This window comes from Cyanistes caeruleus, chromosome 6 (assembly GCF_971803275.1).
Source record: "Cyanistes caeruleus chromosome 6, bCyaCae1.hap1.1, whole genome shotgun sequence".
Taxonomy (NCBI): Eukaryota; Metazoa; Chordata; class Aves; order Passeriformes; family Paridae; genus Cyanistes; species Cyanistes caeruleus.
Window position 1 is genome coordinate 66,829,768 of NC_141706.1, and position 14,882 is coordinate 66,844,649.

General features: G+C 44.8%; 1 protein-coding gene across 1 annotated transcript; it reads left to right on the top strand.

Moving 5' to 3' along the window:
- The first annotated feature begins 39 nt into the window (after positions 1-39).
- Positions 40-12,990, top strand: L2HGDH (L-2-hydroxyglutarate dehydrogenase). The gene is made up of 10 exons (XM_086892378.1): positions 40-239; positions 778-893; positions 2,178-2,329; positions 4,135-4,266; positions 4,844-5,006; positions 5,542-5,576; positions 7,363-7,530; positions 8,876-9,033; positions 9,952-10,083; positions 10,873-12,990. The coding sequence occupies exons 1-10, from the start codon at positions 163-165 to the stop codon at positions 11,066-11,068; spliced, it is 1,329 nt and encodes a 442-aa protein (XP_086748504.1). The 5' UTR covers positions 40-162; the 3' UTR covers positions 11,069-12,990.
- Positions 12,991-14,882: the final 1,892 nt, after the last annotated feature.

Consider the following 14,882-nt stretch of genomic DNA (forward strand, 5'->3'; position numbering starts at 1 on the left):
GCGCCGAGCGGCCGAACCTTGCCCGGAGGCCGGCGCTGCGCTGCCTGGCAGAGCGGAGCGGGAGGGGCAGGGGCAGCAGGAGGCGGAGGAAAGGAGAGAAGAGGAGAGGAAAGAAGGAGGAGGACGCGCGGACACGGCCGCGGCGCTCCCTCCGCCCCCAAGATGGCGGCGGCGCTGAGGGGCCGCTCGGGCCCGGGCGGGGCCGCGGCACTGTGGCGGCTGCAGAGCCGGCGGAGCAGGTGAGGCCGGCGGGCAGCGCTCACCTGCTCCTTCCCCTAACTCCATCTCTTCCCCTGGTCTAGTCCCTAACCCTATAAGACTATCCCGGTCCCTATGGCTAGCCTCTCCCCTCACCCCTTCCCCTCTCGTCTTACCTCTGCTCATCCACTTCCCCTATCCTTTTCCGTGTCATTTGCCCCTATCTTTTACCTCTTCCTGTTTTCTGTATCCTCTATGTTTGCTATATCACCTTTCCTTATCCCCTTTTCCTCATCCCCTGTATTCTCTATAACCACTTCCCCTACATCTTTTATCTGCTATCCCTTTCCCCTCTACAGTATTAATCACCCCATCCCCTTTCTTTCATCCCGTTTTCCTCACCCCTTTATTCCCTTATATATGCCCTTTATTCCTTATATCTCCTTCCCTTATAACCCTAACTTTATATGCCCTTTCCTCTCTCCCTTTCCCCTCTCCCTTCTATTCCCCGCATCCCTTTTCGCCATCCCCTGTTCCCTTTCCCTGTCCCGGGTTGTGCTGATGGCCGTGTCCCCTCAGCTCGTTCGACGTGGCCGTGGTGGGCGCGGGGATCGTGGGCCTGGCCGCGGCCCGGGAGCTCATCCAGCGCCATCCCTCGCTGGCCTTCGCCGTGCTGGAGAAGGAGCAGGAGCCGGGTACGGAGCGGGACAGGTGACAGGGACCGACAGCTGCCACAGCCTCAGTATTCCCTGGATATCTGTGGGGAGGGATCAGCTTTTGGGTAGTAGTTGTGGGAGAGCACCTGCCCGTGTTGTTGAGTTGGTGATGGGTCCCATCCTGGAAGTGTTCCGGGCTGGGTTGGGCAGAGCTTGGAGCAGCGTTGGGTAGTGGAAGGTGTGGATCTGTAAAATCCCTTCCATCCCAAACCATCCTGGGATTCTGTGATGACTCCTCCCTAACACGGAATTTCCTCCAGCCTTCTCCCAGGGATGTGTCCTTCAGCAGAGAAGCAGAGTTGTCTGTGCTTCACTGCTGGGACTTCACATTAGGAATTTTAAGTTAAAAAGTCCTGAGCATTGCTGCTGTGCAAGCTGCAGTGTGACCAGCAGCAAGGAATGTCAGGAGAGAGGACAAGGAGGGGGAATAACCAGGATAAGGAGTAGTGCAGGTTGTGGAAGGGCACACACAGGTCCTGCATGGAGCTGGGAGAATCCCAAGGGATAGACATCAGTGATTAACTCCAAACAGGACCTGTGAGCCCAAAATCTCATCTTAAATCGCTCCATCAACCAAGCTATAAATTGCTCTTGAGATGTTCCATGAATGTTACAAAATGACTTTTTATCCCCAAGACATACACAAAGTCCTTAACAGCTGTGTGAGTGCCAGGCAGGAATGTGACCTTTGGGCATCCACACGTTAAGTGGGATAAGAACGTGACCAAATTACTTCAGTAAAAATGTTTGTGGTATTTTTACCTCTATTTTATCTATTTGCAAAGAGGAAATAGCAACCTTATCCAGTTCACAAATACTCAAAAATCCTCCCAGGCCTTGCTAGCATGTCCAAAGGAATTGTGGATTGCACAGATAATATGCTAGATCATGCCTTAAGAGATGCATATCATTGTAAAAATTGTATTTGTTAAAATTAATTTTAGCCTGTAAAATGTTTTGATTGATTGGCTTGTTCTGGAAGGAAAAACTTGTGATTTTAGGGGGTTTTTTTCCCTGTTGATCCAACACAGTGTGGGCTGTGATTATCATTAGCCAGGGCTGGCTGTGTCATTGTTTCTCTAACCTTTTGAGGCCAGGGAATGAATTAATTGTGCAGTTCTCTAACTTGATCATCTCTTCTAATGCTGATTTAAGGCAGGACCTCAATTTATTCATTGTTCTGACAGCTGAAGTGATTTAAATAGGAACAAGTGCATTCTAACAATGTAATTTTTTTTTTTTTTTTTTTTTTTTTCTCTTTAGCCCATCACCAGAGTGGACACAACAGTGGTGTGATCCACAGCGGGATTTACTACACCCCTGGCTCCCTGAAGGCCAAGCTCTGCGTGCAGGGGGCAGCCCTCTGCTACAAATACTGTGACCAGAAGGGAATTCCCTACAAACAGTGTGGGAAGGTACAGGAATCCCTGTGTTTCCCTGCTTTACCCTTGGATACTGGAGCTGTGTCATGATGCCTGGCCATGGATTTTCTCCACATTCTCCTAGTTGCACATAATTTTATACATAAATGTGTATAATGTACATAATCCCAAATCATCCCTTCCAGTTGATGAGTCTCAGTATGAGAGGTTTTTCATGACCCTCCACGCTCTGAACCATTTTTAATTCAGTTTGTCTGTGGTGTAAGGTGAGAACCAGGACTGGGCAGAGCATTCCAGGTGTGGATTCCTCAGTGAAACAGAGTTCCCAGTTGTTCTAACACTCAGTTCAGGTTTTCCAGCTCTCACTGGGCATTGAGCTGCTGTTTCCACAGGGCTTTCTATCCTAACCCCAAGGTCTTGGCCCTGAAAGATAAATTTGAATTCCATGGTTCTTCTGAGAGCCGTGTCCGGTCCGTGCTCCCTCTGCTGCCACGCTGGGCACAGGGTGGCACTGTGGATCTGTGCAGCAGCACACCTGAGGGGACAGCCTGCTCCCTGCTCAAAGCTCCTGTCCTGAAGGGGTCAGCTGGAGCCTGGCTGACACTGAATTTGTATATTTTGTACCAACAACAGGGTGGCAGCAGGGGCAGGGCAGTGCCTGTCCCTTGTGCTGGCACTGCTGGGCCACCTCCAATCCTGGGGACAACTCTGGGCTCCTCACAGTGAAGCCACCTGGAGGGGCTGGAGCATGTCCCCAGTAGGGAATGGAGCTGGGAAGGGGCTGGAGAATTGCTGAGGGAGCTGGGAAGGGGCTGGAGAATTGCTGAGGGAGCTGGGAAGGGTCTGGAGAATTGCTGAGGGAGCTGGGAAGGGGCTGATCCTGGAGCAAAGGAGGCTCAGGGGGCCCTTGTGGCTCTGCACAAGTCCCTGGCAGGAGGGGACAGCCGGGGGGGTCGGGCTCTGCTGCCAGGGAACAGGGACAGGAGGAGAGGGAATGGCCTCAGGCTGGGCCAGGGGAGGTTTAGATTGGATATTGGGGAAAATTCCTTCCTGAAAGGTTTGTCCAGCCCTGGCACAGCTGCCCAGGACAGGGCTGGAGTCCCCATCCCTGGAGAGATCTAAAATCCCTGTGGATGGCAGTGCTGGGGACATGGGGTAGTTGTGACCTTGGCAGTGCTGAGAGATCAGTTGGACTCAGAGAGCTTTTCCAACCTCAGCAATTCCCTGATTCCATGACACTCCCCTGGCAGTGTTCATTCCAGGGAAGATAATGGTGAAACTTCACAAGTCTTCCCTAAAGCAGCCCCAGGCTTGGAGAGCTTCACACCTGTGAGGTGCCAGAGCTGATCATGGTCTGTGCAAACCTGGCACAGGTAATTGACAGCCTGAATTTATCTCCTGTGATAGCTGTGAACAGACTCCTTGATTAAATGAAGTGAAACTGGTACAATTCCACTCAGACCATGTCAGAACATGTCTTTACTCTCCTATCAAGGCTCTTTGAGATTTGTACATCTTGGGTTGAGTTCAGTTTTACTTTTGAAAGCATCCCAGTGCTTCTTTTAATTCATATTCTCTTCTTTCACATGCAGACTTGTAGTCTCAGGGTGCTTCTGGCAAATACTGTCAATTGATAGTAACTCAAGCTACAGTTTAGCATTTATTTTTTAATTCTCTATGATATTTTAGTCCTTCCTCAGCAACAGAATTTTGTGCAATTAATGGCACCAACCATTTTTCATCCCCTGGATTCATTGTCCACTACTGTTTGAGCATGTTGCCAATCCTGCCCTGTCTCTGTTTTGCTCACTGATGTGATTTTTTTGCCTTTCCCAAAGCTGATTGTGGCCGTGGAACATGATGAAATTCCAAGGCTCAAAGCTCTGTATGAGAGGGGGCTGCAGAACAACGTCCCGGGGCTGAAACTCATTGGACCCAAGGAAATCCAGGAGAAGGAGCCCTTCTGCAGGGTAAGGAGTTACCATAATTCTAGTTAGCTTGTAAGAGTTGTTTCACAGGTGAAAACATATTTTCATTTAACAAAAATATTTTTCTGGCCTTGAGGTTCAAGTTTAGAGGAGCCTGAAAATTCCTTCCCATCCATAAAAGTGGATTTGGATCAAGCCAATTTTGATGCAGGTGGTGTGGCTGTCATGTAGCACTTCTCACCTGTTTATTTTCCCAGCAGGAGGAATGTGAGGAGTTTATGGAACAGAGATTTGTTATTGATGAGTCTGTCTTTGTTTGAAAGGAAAAGCTGGATATGAATTCCCTGTGCTGTTTCACCTGGCAGCTTGCTCTGGTGTAGCTGTGTGACTTAGGAGTGGTTGTAGGTACAGACAGAAATTTTCTGGAAAAGAATCTTTTTAATTTTTTTTTTTTCCTGTAATAATTTTGGATCTGCTCCCTATAAAACATCTTTTGCATGTTCCAGATCCAGCTGAGGACATGGGGAGACAGCAGCACTCCCTTCTGATGGCAGTGCAGATATTCCAGATGAAATATTCCAACTTTCACTCTTCCCCCTTGTCTTTAAAACCCTTCCAGGGACTGATGGCCCTTGATTCTCCCTACACTGGGATTGTGGATTACAAACAAGTGGCCCAGTCCTATGCCAGAGACTTCCAGGAAGCAGGTGGGACAATCTTGACTGATTTTGAAGTCACAAACATGGAGATGGCCAAAGAAAGTTCTCCAGAAAGTGAAGATGGTAAGACTGGATTTTTTTTTTTTCCCTCCATTTACTACAAAGATTTTGTTCAAAACATGATTGTTTTAACTGAAATGACATTTCTGAATTTTTCTGTCTCCTAGGGATGAGAAAAAAAGCAAAATTATCTTGGTGAGAGTATTCAGAAAACTCACTTAGGTTTTTTTTTGCAGGCAGATCACCCCTCAGCTGAAACATTTAAAACTGATGGGAAGAAAGTGAGAGTAAAATGGAGAAATAAAGTTGTTCTCTCCTCTTAAAATCAGATTTATCTGAATCTTGCATGTTTATTCTTGTGATAGTGATTTTCCTTATCCTGATGGCAGGTTGGATCTGTGCTGGCACACAGAGGGAAGAATAAAAATTAATGATTTCATTAATAAATACAGTCATGTCCAACAACATTAATTATGACAACTTCCATAGCTTGGAAGACATTCCTGAGGAAAATTCCTCCCTGGTGACAAGCTGCTTGTTCTGTCAGTTCTCTGTTACTTGTTCTAGTAATTCCTTCTCTTGTTTAATTCCATTTCAGGACTGAAATACCCAGTCATTGTTAGGAGCAAAAAGGTAAGGGTGAAAAAGAAGTTTTAATTCCTCCGAGGAAGCTGCTTCTCCTTTAATTAAGATTTTTTTTCCTGGTGGATTAATCATCTCCCAAAAAAGAAAAGGTTAAAAAGCTGCAGTTCAACAGCATGATCAGGTTGATAAAACAACTGCAGTCAGTTCTTAACAATGAGGATGTTCAAATTAATTATTCATTCAAATTAATAAATAATAATGATGATGTAAAATAATAAACTATAACTTTCTGCTGCCTAGTGTTTAATGTCCCTTATCTGCTTTATTTGCACAGTCTGATGCTTGTGTTTCCAAGAACTCCTTTATGGCTTGTTGATTTGGGGACAAACACCAATTTTCATGTTTACTTTTAGGCTGTGACATCCATAAAATGATAAGGAGGCTTTTAGCATTGTTTTATTATCATTTTATCATCAGAACTGCTTCAGTAAAACAGGTGCACAACAGCTGCTGTTCCTGCAAGTCAGGACCTGTGCTTGTAATCCCTTCAGGAGGGAATATCTGGAACAAAAACAACCTCACAACCCCTCTGGTAGTTTTTAAATTTAGTTTTGTTGCTTTTTTCTCCTATTTTTTGCTCTTTCATTAAAAAGTACCTTCCAAAATCTGGGTTTTTTCCACCAAATACTGGTATTTTTTCCATGCAAACATTTTTCAGTTGAAGAAAAAAAACCCCATAGTATTTAAAAACAGATACTGTGAGCTAAATAAATAGATAATAGCTTTTGATTTTTTAAAAATATATTTATTTAGATGGTAAGGTGTTGGATATTTAGGAGCTCTGCATAAGTTTGTGCTGTGAACTTGTGTAGCTGCTCCCACCCTGTGGGGTCAAATCAGTGAACAGCCTTATTGAACTTATTTAAAGTATATAACTTAATAACTTATAAACATAAAAATATAAATATAATAGCTTATAATAAATATTAAATAATTAATTACTACATATTATATTATTATATTTATATATATTATATATTATATTGTATAATATAATTAAATATTATATAATATAAACAATATGTAGATATTATATAAATAGAAACATATCTATAAATATATAAATAATAATATAAATATAAATGTAGTATAATTAACTTTTATTTATATTATTATATTATATAATATTATATTTATATATTTTATATAAATATATATATAAATATAAATGTAGTATAATTAACTTTTATTTATATTATTATATTATATTATATTATATTTATATATTTTATATTATACACAATATATTATAATATAAATAATATATAAATACTATATTTATATTTATATATTTATAAATATAAATATATAAATAATAATATAATATAGATGTGGTATTATCAATAATATAATAAATAATTAACTTATATTTATATAATTATATAATATTATATTTATATATAATATATTATATTATAATATAAATAATATATAAATAATATATAAATATTTATATACAAATAATAATATAAATATAGATGTAATATTATCAATAATATAAATAATTAACTTATATTTGTATTATATTATATCATATTATTATATTAATATTTTATAATATGTATTATAATATAAAGAACATATTAATGTATACATTTTTATATATTTATAAATATATGAATAATAATATAAACATAAATGCAATATTATCAGTAATACTATAAATAATTAACTCACATTTACAAGTTAAATACCAGTAAGGCTGTGGGGTTTTTCTGGGTGTTTTTTTTAGCAGCTACATTGAATTTTTATGGTTTTTTTTTGTGTCCCACAGGGTGAGGAAATCTCCTGTGGGCACATTTTGACCTGTGCAGGGCTTCACTCCGACCGCCTGTCCGAAATCAGCGGCTGCAGCCCCGAGCCCCAGATTGTCCCGTTCCGGGGGGATTATTTGGTGCTAAAACCAGAAAAATCTTACTTGGTGAAAGGAAATATTTATCCAGTACGTCCCCCCTGGTTTGTCTGTCACAGTGTGCCCTAAGAGCAGCTAAAAATGCAGGAAAAATGCCTAAAATTTAATAATAGATTAAATAAATCTAATAATAAATTCTGACAGATGGAGATTCAGTTGGGTTCTGACAGGACAGCTTGGATTTTGTTAATTTTTGAGGGAAACATGGAAGTACCACGTGGGAAATTATTGCCAGTTGTTTTGTTTTGTTTATGGTTTTAGTTTTGGGGTTTGTTTTTTTTTCTTAATAGTGAAAAGATGGAATATCCCCTTGCCACATATCCAGAAAACTCTTAAATTATTTCTATATGTCCTAAAATAAATCTGTAGGCAGGATCCAGAAGTCAGGGAGAGATGACAGTAAATTATTATTTATTTTATAAATAATAACAGTGCTGTTTAATCTCTTTATTGATAATCTGGACAAAGGGGTTGACTGTACCCTCAGGAAATTCCCTGATGACACTGGAGGTCTTCTCCAACCTCAGTGATCCTGTGATGAATTATTGATGAAGGGTTTAATCTTTTGTGCTAACACCCAACACTCAGATTTAGGTATTTTCCTCTCAACCTTATTTTTGAATTTGCTGATTTTGTCATAAAAAATTGATGTGGGAGAAAAAAGGGAAAGCCTTTCTACCACCAAATAAAGACAAATAATGGGATGAAGAGGAGCAATCCCAGATAGAAAATGTAGTTATAGAGCAAGTTCAGAGAATTCCTAGGGTAGCATTTTAGCAAATTCTGTAGATTTAAATACTGATTTTCTGAATATGAGATTCACTTTGCCTGCTAAACACTGGACTTTTGGGAAAATTGGAATGCTGTTTGTCTGATCTCAGCTGGGAATGATTCAGGATCCTGTCTTGGGATGGAAGGGAGGAACAGGAACAAAAAAAGAATGAAAAAGAACATGGAGTTATTTATTATTAGCATTAACCAGGCTTGCTAAGTTCAGGCTGTTTTGTACACACTGTAAGGGTTTCCCAATATTTTCTATTCTATTTTATTGCAGTGTAATTGCTGCTGGTGAATAACATCATTGGTTTTGTTCTGGGTTGATTTATATCCTGATTCGATTTCTCATGTGGACTTCTTTTGTTTTCTTGCTATTTGTTTTCCATTTCCCTAAAATTCAGCTTTACCAGGCCCTGCTCTGTTCTCCGGTGTTTTAATTAATGACATTAACTCCACAACTGCACAATTAACAAGCAGCAAAACCAGCTCAGAGCTGATTCCAAGGTTCTGTCACTCTGAGTTTTGTTGCTGAGGTTGGAAATAAAATGGCAATTTTGGTGTTTGTAACAGCTCTGATCACTCCTGTGTCCCATTTCAGGTTCCCAACCCTCGTTTCCCCTTCCTGGGATTCCATTTCACGCCCAGGATGGATGGCAGCATTTGGCTTGGCCCTAATGCAGTGCTGGCCTTTAAGAGAGAAGGCTATAAACTCTTGGACTTCAGCCCTGGGGACTTCTTAGATGCTGTGACCTACAGGTAATGCTTCATGTTTGTGTCTGCTGGGTGCTCTCATTGAAATGTGAGCCATGGAAACCAATTCCTGTCCAAAATCCTGCTTTTCCCACGTTTTTGGTGTGTTTCAAGACAGTTGTGCTGATAAGGGTGGACTTCCCCAAGACATTTGACTTTGTGTGGTCTCATATTTGAATTTTCCAGCAGGACATGTCTCAGCCAGTCTGGGAATGGGGCTGCTCAGTGGAAGGTGCTGGTGGAACTGTTCCAGGGTTGGTTTTGTGATAACTTCATCAGCTGAGACAGCATCATTAAATACCTGCAGAGGGTGCTGGGAGGAGAGAACGGCTGGGAGAGCTGGGAATGTTCACCTGGAGAAGGGAAGGATCCAGGGAGAGCTCAGAGCCCCTTGCAGGGCCTGAAGGGGCTCCAGGAGAGCTGGAGAGGGACTGGGGACAAGGGATGGAGGGACAGGAGCCACGGAATGGCTCCCAGTGCCAGAGGGCAGGGATGGATGGGAGATTGAGAATTGGGAATTGCTGGCTGGGAGAATGGGGAGACTCTGGAATAGAATTCCCAGAGCAGCTGTGGCTGCCCCTGGATCCCTGGAAGTGCCCAAGGCCAGGCTGGACATTGGGGCTTGGAGCAAGCTGGGATAGGGGAAGGTGTCCCTGCCCAGGTAGCTCCAAGCCCCATCCAACATGGCCTGGAACACTTCCAGGACTGGAATTGAGAGTTAATTCAGTGCCACAGCTCTGTGAGAAAGGTTTGTTGAAGCAGAGAAGGAAACATGAATTTTTCAAATATAAAGCATTATGTCATTCCAGATTTTGGGAACGGGAACTTGTGCCCTGCAGTTGCATTTGCTGCCTTTTTCAGCAGCTGCAGCTGGTGCATTTTGAGGCAGATTTTCCCTCACTGCAGCTGTTTCTCCCCTTGCAGTGGGCTGTGGAAGCTGGTGCTGAGGAACGTGTCCTACGGCCTGGGGGAGCTGTACAGAGCCTTTTCCCTCAGTGCCCAGGTGAGGCAGCTGCAGAAGTTCATCCCTGAGGTCACCACCAATGATGTGCTCAGGTAAAAGAAACATCTCCTGTTTGGGAAATCTCATATTTGAACAGCAGAAAGTGTGTCAGGGCTTTAGTCCCTTCCTCCACCAACTTAAGACACCAAAGCATGGAGCTGCCTCCAGCTTGGAGGTCCCAGCACAGGAAGGACCTGGAGCTCCTCAGTCCAGAGGAGGCACCAGGATGATCACAGGGATGGAGCAGCTCTGCTGGGAGGAAAGGCTGAGAATTTTGGGATTGTTCAGCCAGGAGAAGAGAAGTTTTGGGGTGACCTTATTATGGCCTTGCAGTACTTGAAGAGAGAGCCTGCAGAAAGATGGAGAGAGAGTTTTACAGAGCCTTGGAGAGGCAGGACAAGGGAGAATGGCCTCAAACTGCCAGAGGGCAGGTTTAGATGGGATATTGGGAAGGAATTCCTGGCTGGGAGGGTGGGCAGGCCCTGGCACAGGTGCCCAGAGAAGCTGTGGCTGCCCCTGGATCTCTGGAAGTGCCCAAGGCCAGGCTGGACAGGGTTTGGAGCAGCCTGGGACAGTGGGATGTGTCCCTGCCCATGGAGTGGGGTGGGCTGTAAGCTCAGAGGTTGGACTCAGTGGTCTGGCAGGTCTTTTCCAACCTCGATGTTTCCATGACTCTCAGATACCCCCACTCTGCCTCCTGAGTGTTAAACCTCCCTCAAAAGGCTTTGTCTGCACTCTGTGCCCTCCTCACTGTCTCCCTGGACACCTCCTCACAGAAATCGATTTTCCTGACTCAGAACAACATTTTCCTTCTGCTGGTGAGCTCCTCCTTGCTTTTGCAGGGGTCCCTCTGGCGTGAGAGCCCAGGCTCTGGACAGCCAGGGGAATTTGGTGGATGACTTTGTGTTCGATGGAGGCACGGGGGACGTGGGGAGCAGGATCCTGCACGTCAGGAACGCTCCTTCTCCCGCCGCCACCTCCTCCCTCGCCATCGCCGCCGCCATCGCCGCCGAGGCCGAGCGGCGCTTCCAGCTCTGAATCCCGGCGGGAACGGGCAGGTTCTGCCCCTCTGGAATGTGGGACTCCTCCTGAGGGACACGGAGCCACCAGGCAGCAGGGCTGGGAAGCGCCCAGGCAGCCTCGGGAATGTTCGCTGCCACAGCTCCTCAAGCGTCGCATCCCAGGTTTGGCCACCTGGGCAGGAGCAGCCACGGGAGGGTCTCCAGCCACAGGCAGAGCAGGGAGAGCCCCTGTGGTGGGATTATCCACATGGATTTCCCATGCCTGTGCTCACCTCCTCAGAGGGGTCTGCAGAGCCACAGGCATGGGGTGGCTCTCTGTGTGCTCTGATTCCATTTAAATGGAGTCTGCAGTCCTCTAGATTACATGGAATAATGGAATAGAAGGATAAACCTGCTTAAGGGCCCTGCTGATATGGAATTAAAGGCTTTATCAGAGATTGAGAACAATATTCAGAGCCTTCGACGTGAATGTAGAGTATTTCACAGAAAAATAAGCTTAAAGAGGATTATCAGACCCAAGGCAATTTAGATCTGCAATTCAGATACTCTGTCTGATCACTGTCTCTGTTTTTTATAGAGAAGAAATGAAAATATGGATATAAATAATCACTTTTCACTTAATTTACAGCTGGGAAATCAGTGCTGATCAGAAACTTCATCAGGGGGTTTGGGGTTCCTCCTGCCCCTGAATGCTGCTAATGCAAAAGGAGCTGATCTTTGTCCAGCCAGTTGGGCAATCCAGGGAAAATGGTCTTTGGAACAGGGAATGTGAAGGGAAGGAAGCTCCAGAAACCTGCCTTGTGTCATGTTTGATATTGCTTCCCTTGGAGCCTGAGCAGGGGTGAGTCAGGAAGGTTTCCCATTTTCCCTGAGCACGAGGGGAGCTCAGGCAGTGCTGGTGACTCCTCTGAGCTCTGCTGACACCCAGTTTTTATCAGAGATACCCCTGGAGCAGTCTGTGTGGAGAGGGATGTGAAGCAAGCTCACATCACATCACAGTGCCAGGCTGAGGATCTGGGAGTGTCGTGCATTTGCTGTAAAGCAGAATTTTGTGGCCTCAGGGACAAAGTATTGAGGATTTTATAGCAGGTGCTCACAGGATGTTGGGTAACACAGATAATTGTGGGGAGTTTGTACCAGAAAATTGGACATTCAGTTTTCCTTAAAAAGTTCTTTTCTGAGCTCCTCTGGTGGGAGTGGGTTAGCACAGGAGGGCAGCTGTGAGGCTAATTTTACTGTACAGATTGGAGACACTTTTTTGAGGGGAAAAAAGGGCTTAATCTGCCTTTTTAAATTTTTTATTTTTTTCTCCTGGTAAAATCTACTTTATCAGCAAATTGACAGCTGGAAATCAAATTAAAAAACCTTTTCAGAGCAAAGCTTTGGTCACTTTAGGCAGAGATTCAGCTGTTCCAAGTCTTCCAGTGCCACAGGGCTGTGTAAAACTTCCCAGAGTGGAACAATCCTATCTTCCCTCCCTGCCAGAAGTGTTGCCTATCAACAGTAAATCCTACAAAAGGATTGCAAAAGCCACTTCCTCCCACACGGGGTGTGGCCCTGACATGTATTAACAAAATAAAGAACATTAAAATGCAAAGCAGACAGAGACCTGGGGGAGTCCTAAGTCAGCATTTCCCTGTGCTGCCTGCAGAGCTTTTTCCTCTCAGGTGATGATTGTTTGGAGGTAAAGTTTATTTGAAACTTAATTTATGAACCTTGATGTAGCATCCTGTGAAACAGAAATCTTTTCAGAGATAAAAGTTTTACACTTCTGTTATAAAAATAAATTCAGAGATTATGATATCAGGGTTTCGGGCATCAATCTCGTTGCTCTCAAAGTGTGAAAATGTATTAATTTATTTTCCAAATGAGCCTCACTTTGATGATTTCATAAATGTGCCTTTTATGATTAAAATAGTGTGGTGGGGTTTTTTAAAATGCTGTCAAGTCTGTGTATTTCTCCTGACTCAGTGACAAGTTTCACTGGAATTTGCTAATTCTCAGCTGAATTAGGGAGGATATCACTCTGTATAACAGGAATTTCTTCAGGAGGGGGACACATGTCCAAACTTGTCTTCCTAAATTATCTCATCTGTGCTTCTCACACCTCGCAGCTCGACAGGACTGCTCTCAAGGCTGATCTGGGCCTGTTGGGACAGGTGGGATGAGAATTCCTGAAACTCTGAATAAATGTTTGGACAAACACGATTTGTTCCCCAAAAGTGGAATCATAGAATCATACAGAATCATAGAACCCCAGACTGGTTTGGGTTGGAAAGAACCTTAAATCCCATCCCATTCCACCTTCCACAATCCCAGGCTGCTCCAAGCTCTGTCCATCCTGGCCCTGGACACTTCCAGGGGAGAATTCCTTCCCAATATCCCATCTAAACCAGTGCCCAGCAAGGTCAGTCCTAAACTCTGCAAGGAGTAGGAGCTGTGGATTGTGCCACCATTATCCCATTATTATTTTATCCCATTTATTATTCTTGCTCACAGTTTGGGTTTGAGGAACAAGTGTCTTCCCACAGAAATAAATATTTTGTTGGGAACCTCCCAGGCTGCTCTGGTGTGTCAGGAAGGTCAAGCCACGGAGCAGAAGGAGCAGGTTCTGCCTCTGGAATCATCAGGCTCCTCCAAGAAATCTGTTACAAAGAAGTAAAAAATCACAATTTTACTGTCAGGAAGGCACAGTTTTTTCCTCTTTGCTTTAATTTATCCATTCCCTCTGTGGACAAGTCTTAAAATGGGAGTAGAGGGAATAGAAGGTGTGAGATTTGAATGTTACGCTGTCAGGAGGGAAATGAGGGAAAATTTGGCTGGATTTGGGAGAAAAGGAATGGTGGCTGGAGTAGGGAGGGAAACTGCCTCCAGAAAAGGAGGAATGCTGCTTCCAGCTAGGGAGAGAAACTGCTGGCAGGGAGGAAAACATCCTCCAAAGAGGGAGGAAAACTGGCTTCAGGCTGGGATGGAAACATCCTCCAAAGAGGGAGGAAAACTGGCTTCAGGCTGGGATGGAAACATCCTCCAAAGAGGGAGGAAAACAGGCTCCAGGCTCTGAGGAAAATTGCTTCGAGGCAGGGAGAACAGTCTACAGATAGAAAATCTTCCAAGTAGGGAGAGAAACCCCTTCCAGGTAAGAGAACAGTCTCTAAATAGGGAAGAAAATGCCTTTTATCATTCAAATAAGGATGGGAATAGCCTCCAGGTAGGAAGATCTCGAGGAGGCCTCCAGGTAAGGAGAGTCACATCCTCCAGGTGGGGAGGAAAACTGCCTCCAGGTAGGAAGAGGAACATCGTGGAGGCAGAGTCTCCAAGCAGGGTAAAACACAGCCTAGGGGTGGGGAAATAGCAGCCGGGTTGGGAGAATAAGAGCCTCCAGGGATCCTCCTAGGAAGGGAGAGGCACAGCCCCTAGGCAGGGAGGGAAGCTGCCTCGAGGAAGGGAGGGAAAGAGCCTTCAAAAAAAGTGCTTCCAGGCAGGGAAATATCATCGGAGCAGGGAAATACCCTCCCAGGTAGGGAAATACCTTCTGGGCAGGGAAATACCCTCTGGGAAGGGAAATACCTTCCAGGTAGGGCAAACTCCTCTGGGCAGGGAAATATCCCCTGGGCAGGGAAATCTCTGAATAAGATAGCATCCTCCGGGCGGGGAAATCTCCCCCGGGTAAGGAAACATCCCCCGGGTAAGGAAACATCCCCCGGGCAGGGAGGTCTCCGCGCCCGGGGCTCGGTGCCCGCTCGGTGCCCGCAGTTGCGGGCGCTGCCCGCAGGGGGCGCGCGGGGCGGGCGGCGCAGGCGCGCAGGGCGGCGGCCGCGGGCGGCGGCGGC

Excerpts from the sequence above, each read along its gene's own strand:
- L2HGDH (XM_086892378.1), top strand. The coding sequence starts at position 163 with ATGGCGGCGGCGCTGAGGGGCCGCTCGGGCCCGGGCGGGGCCGCGGCA. Across the intron at positions 5,007-5,541 it reads TTCTCCAGAAAGTGAAGATG|GACTGAAATACCCAGTCATT; the intron begins GTAAGACTGGAT and ends ATTCCATTTCAG. Across the intron at positions 5,577-7,362 it reads TCATTGTTAGGAGCAAAAAG|GGTGAGGAAATCTCCTGTGG; the intron begins GTAAGGGTGAAA and ends TGTGTCCCACAG.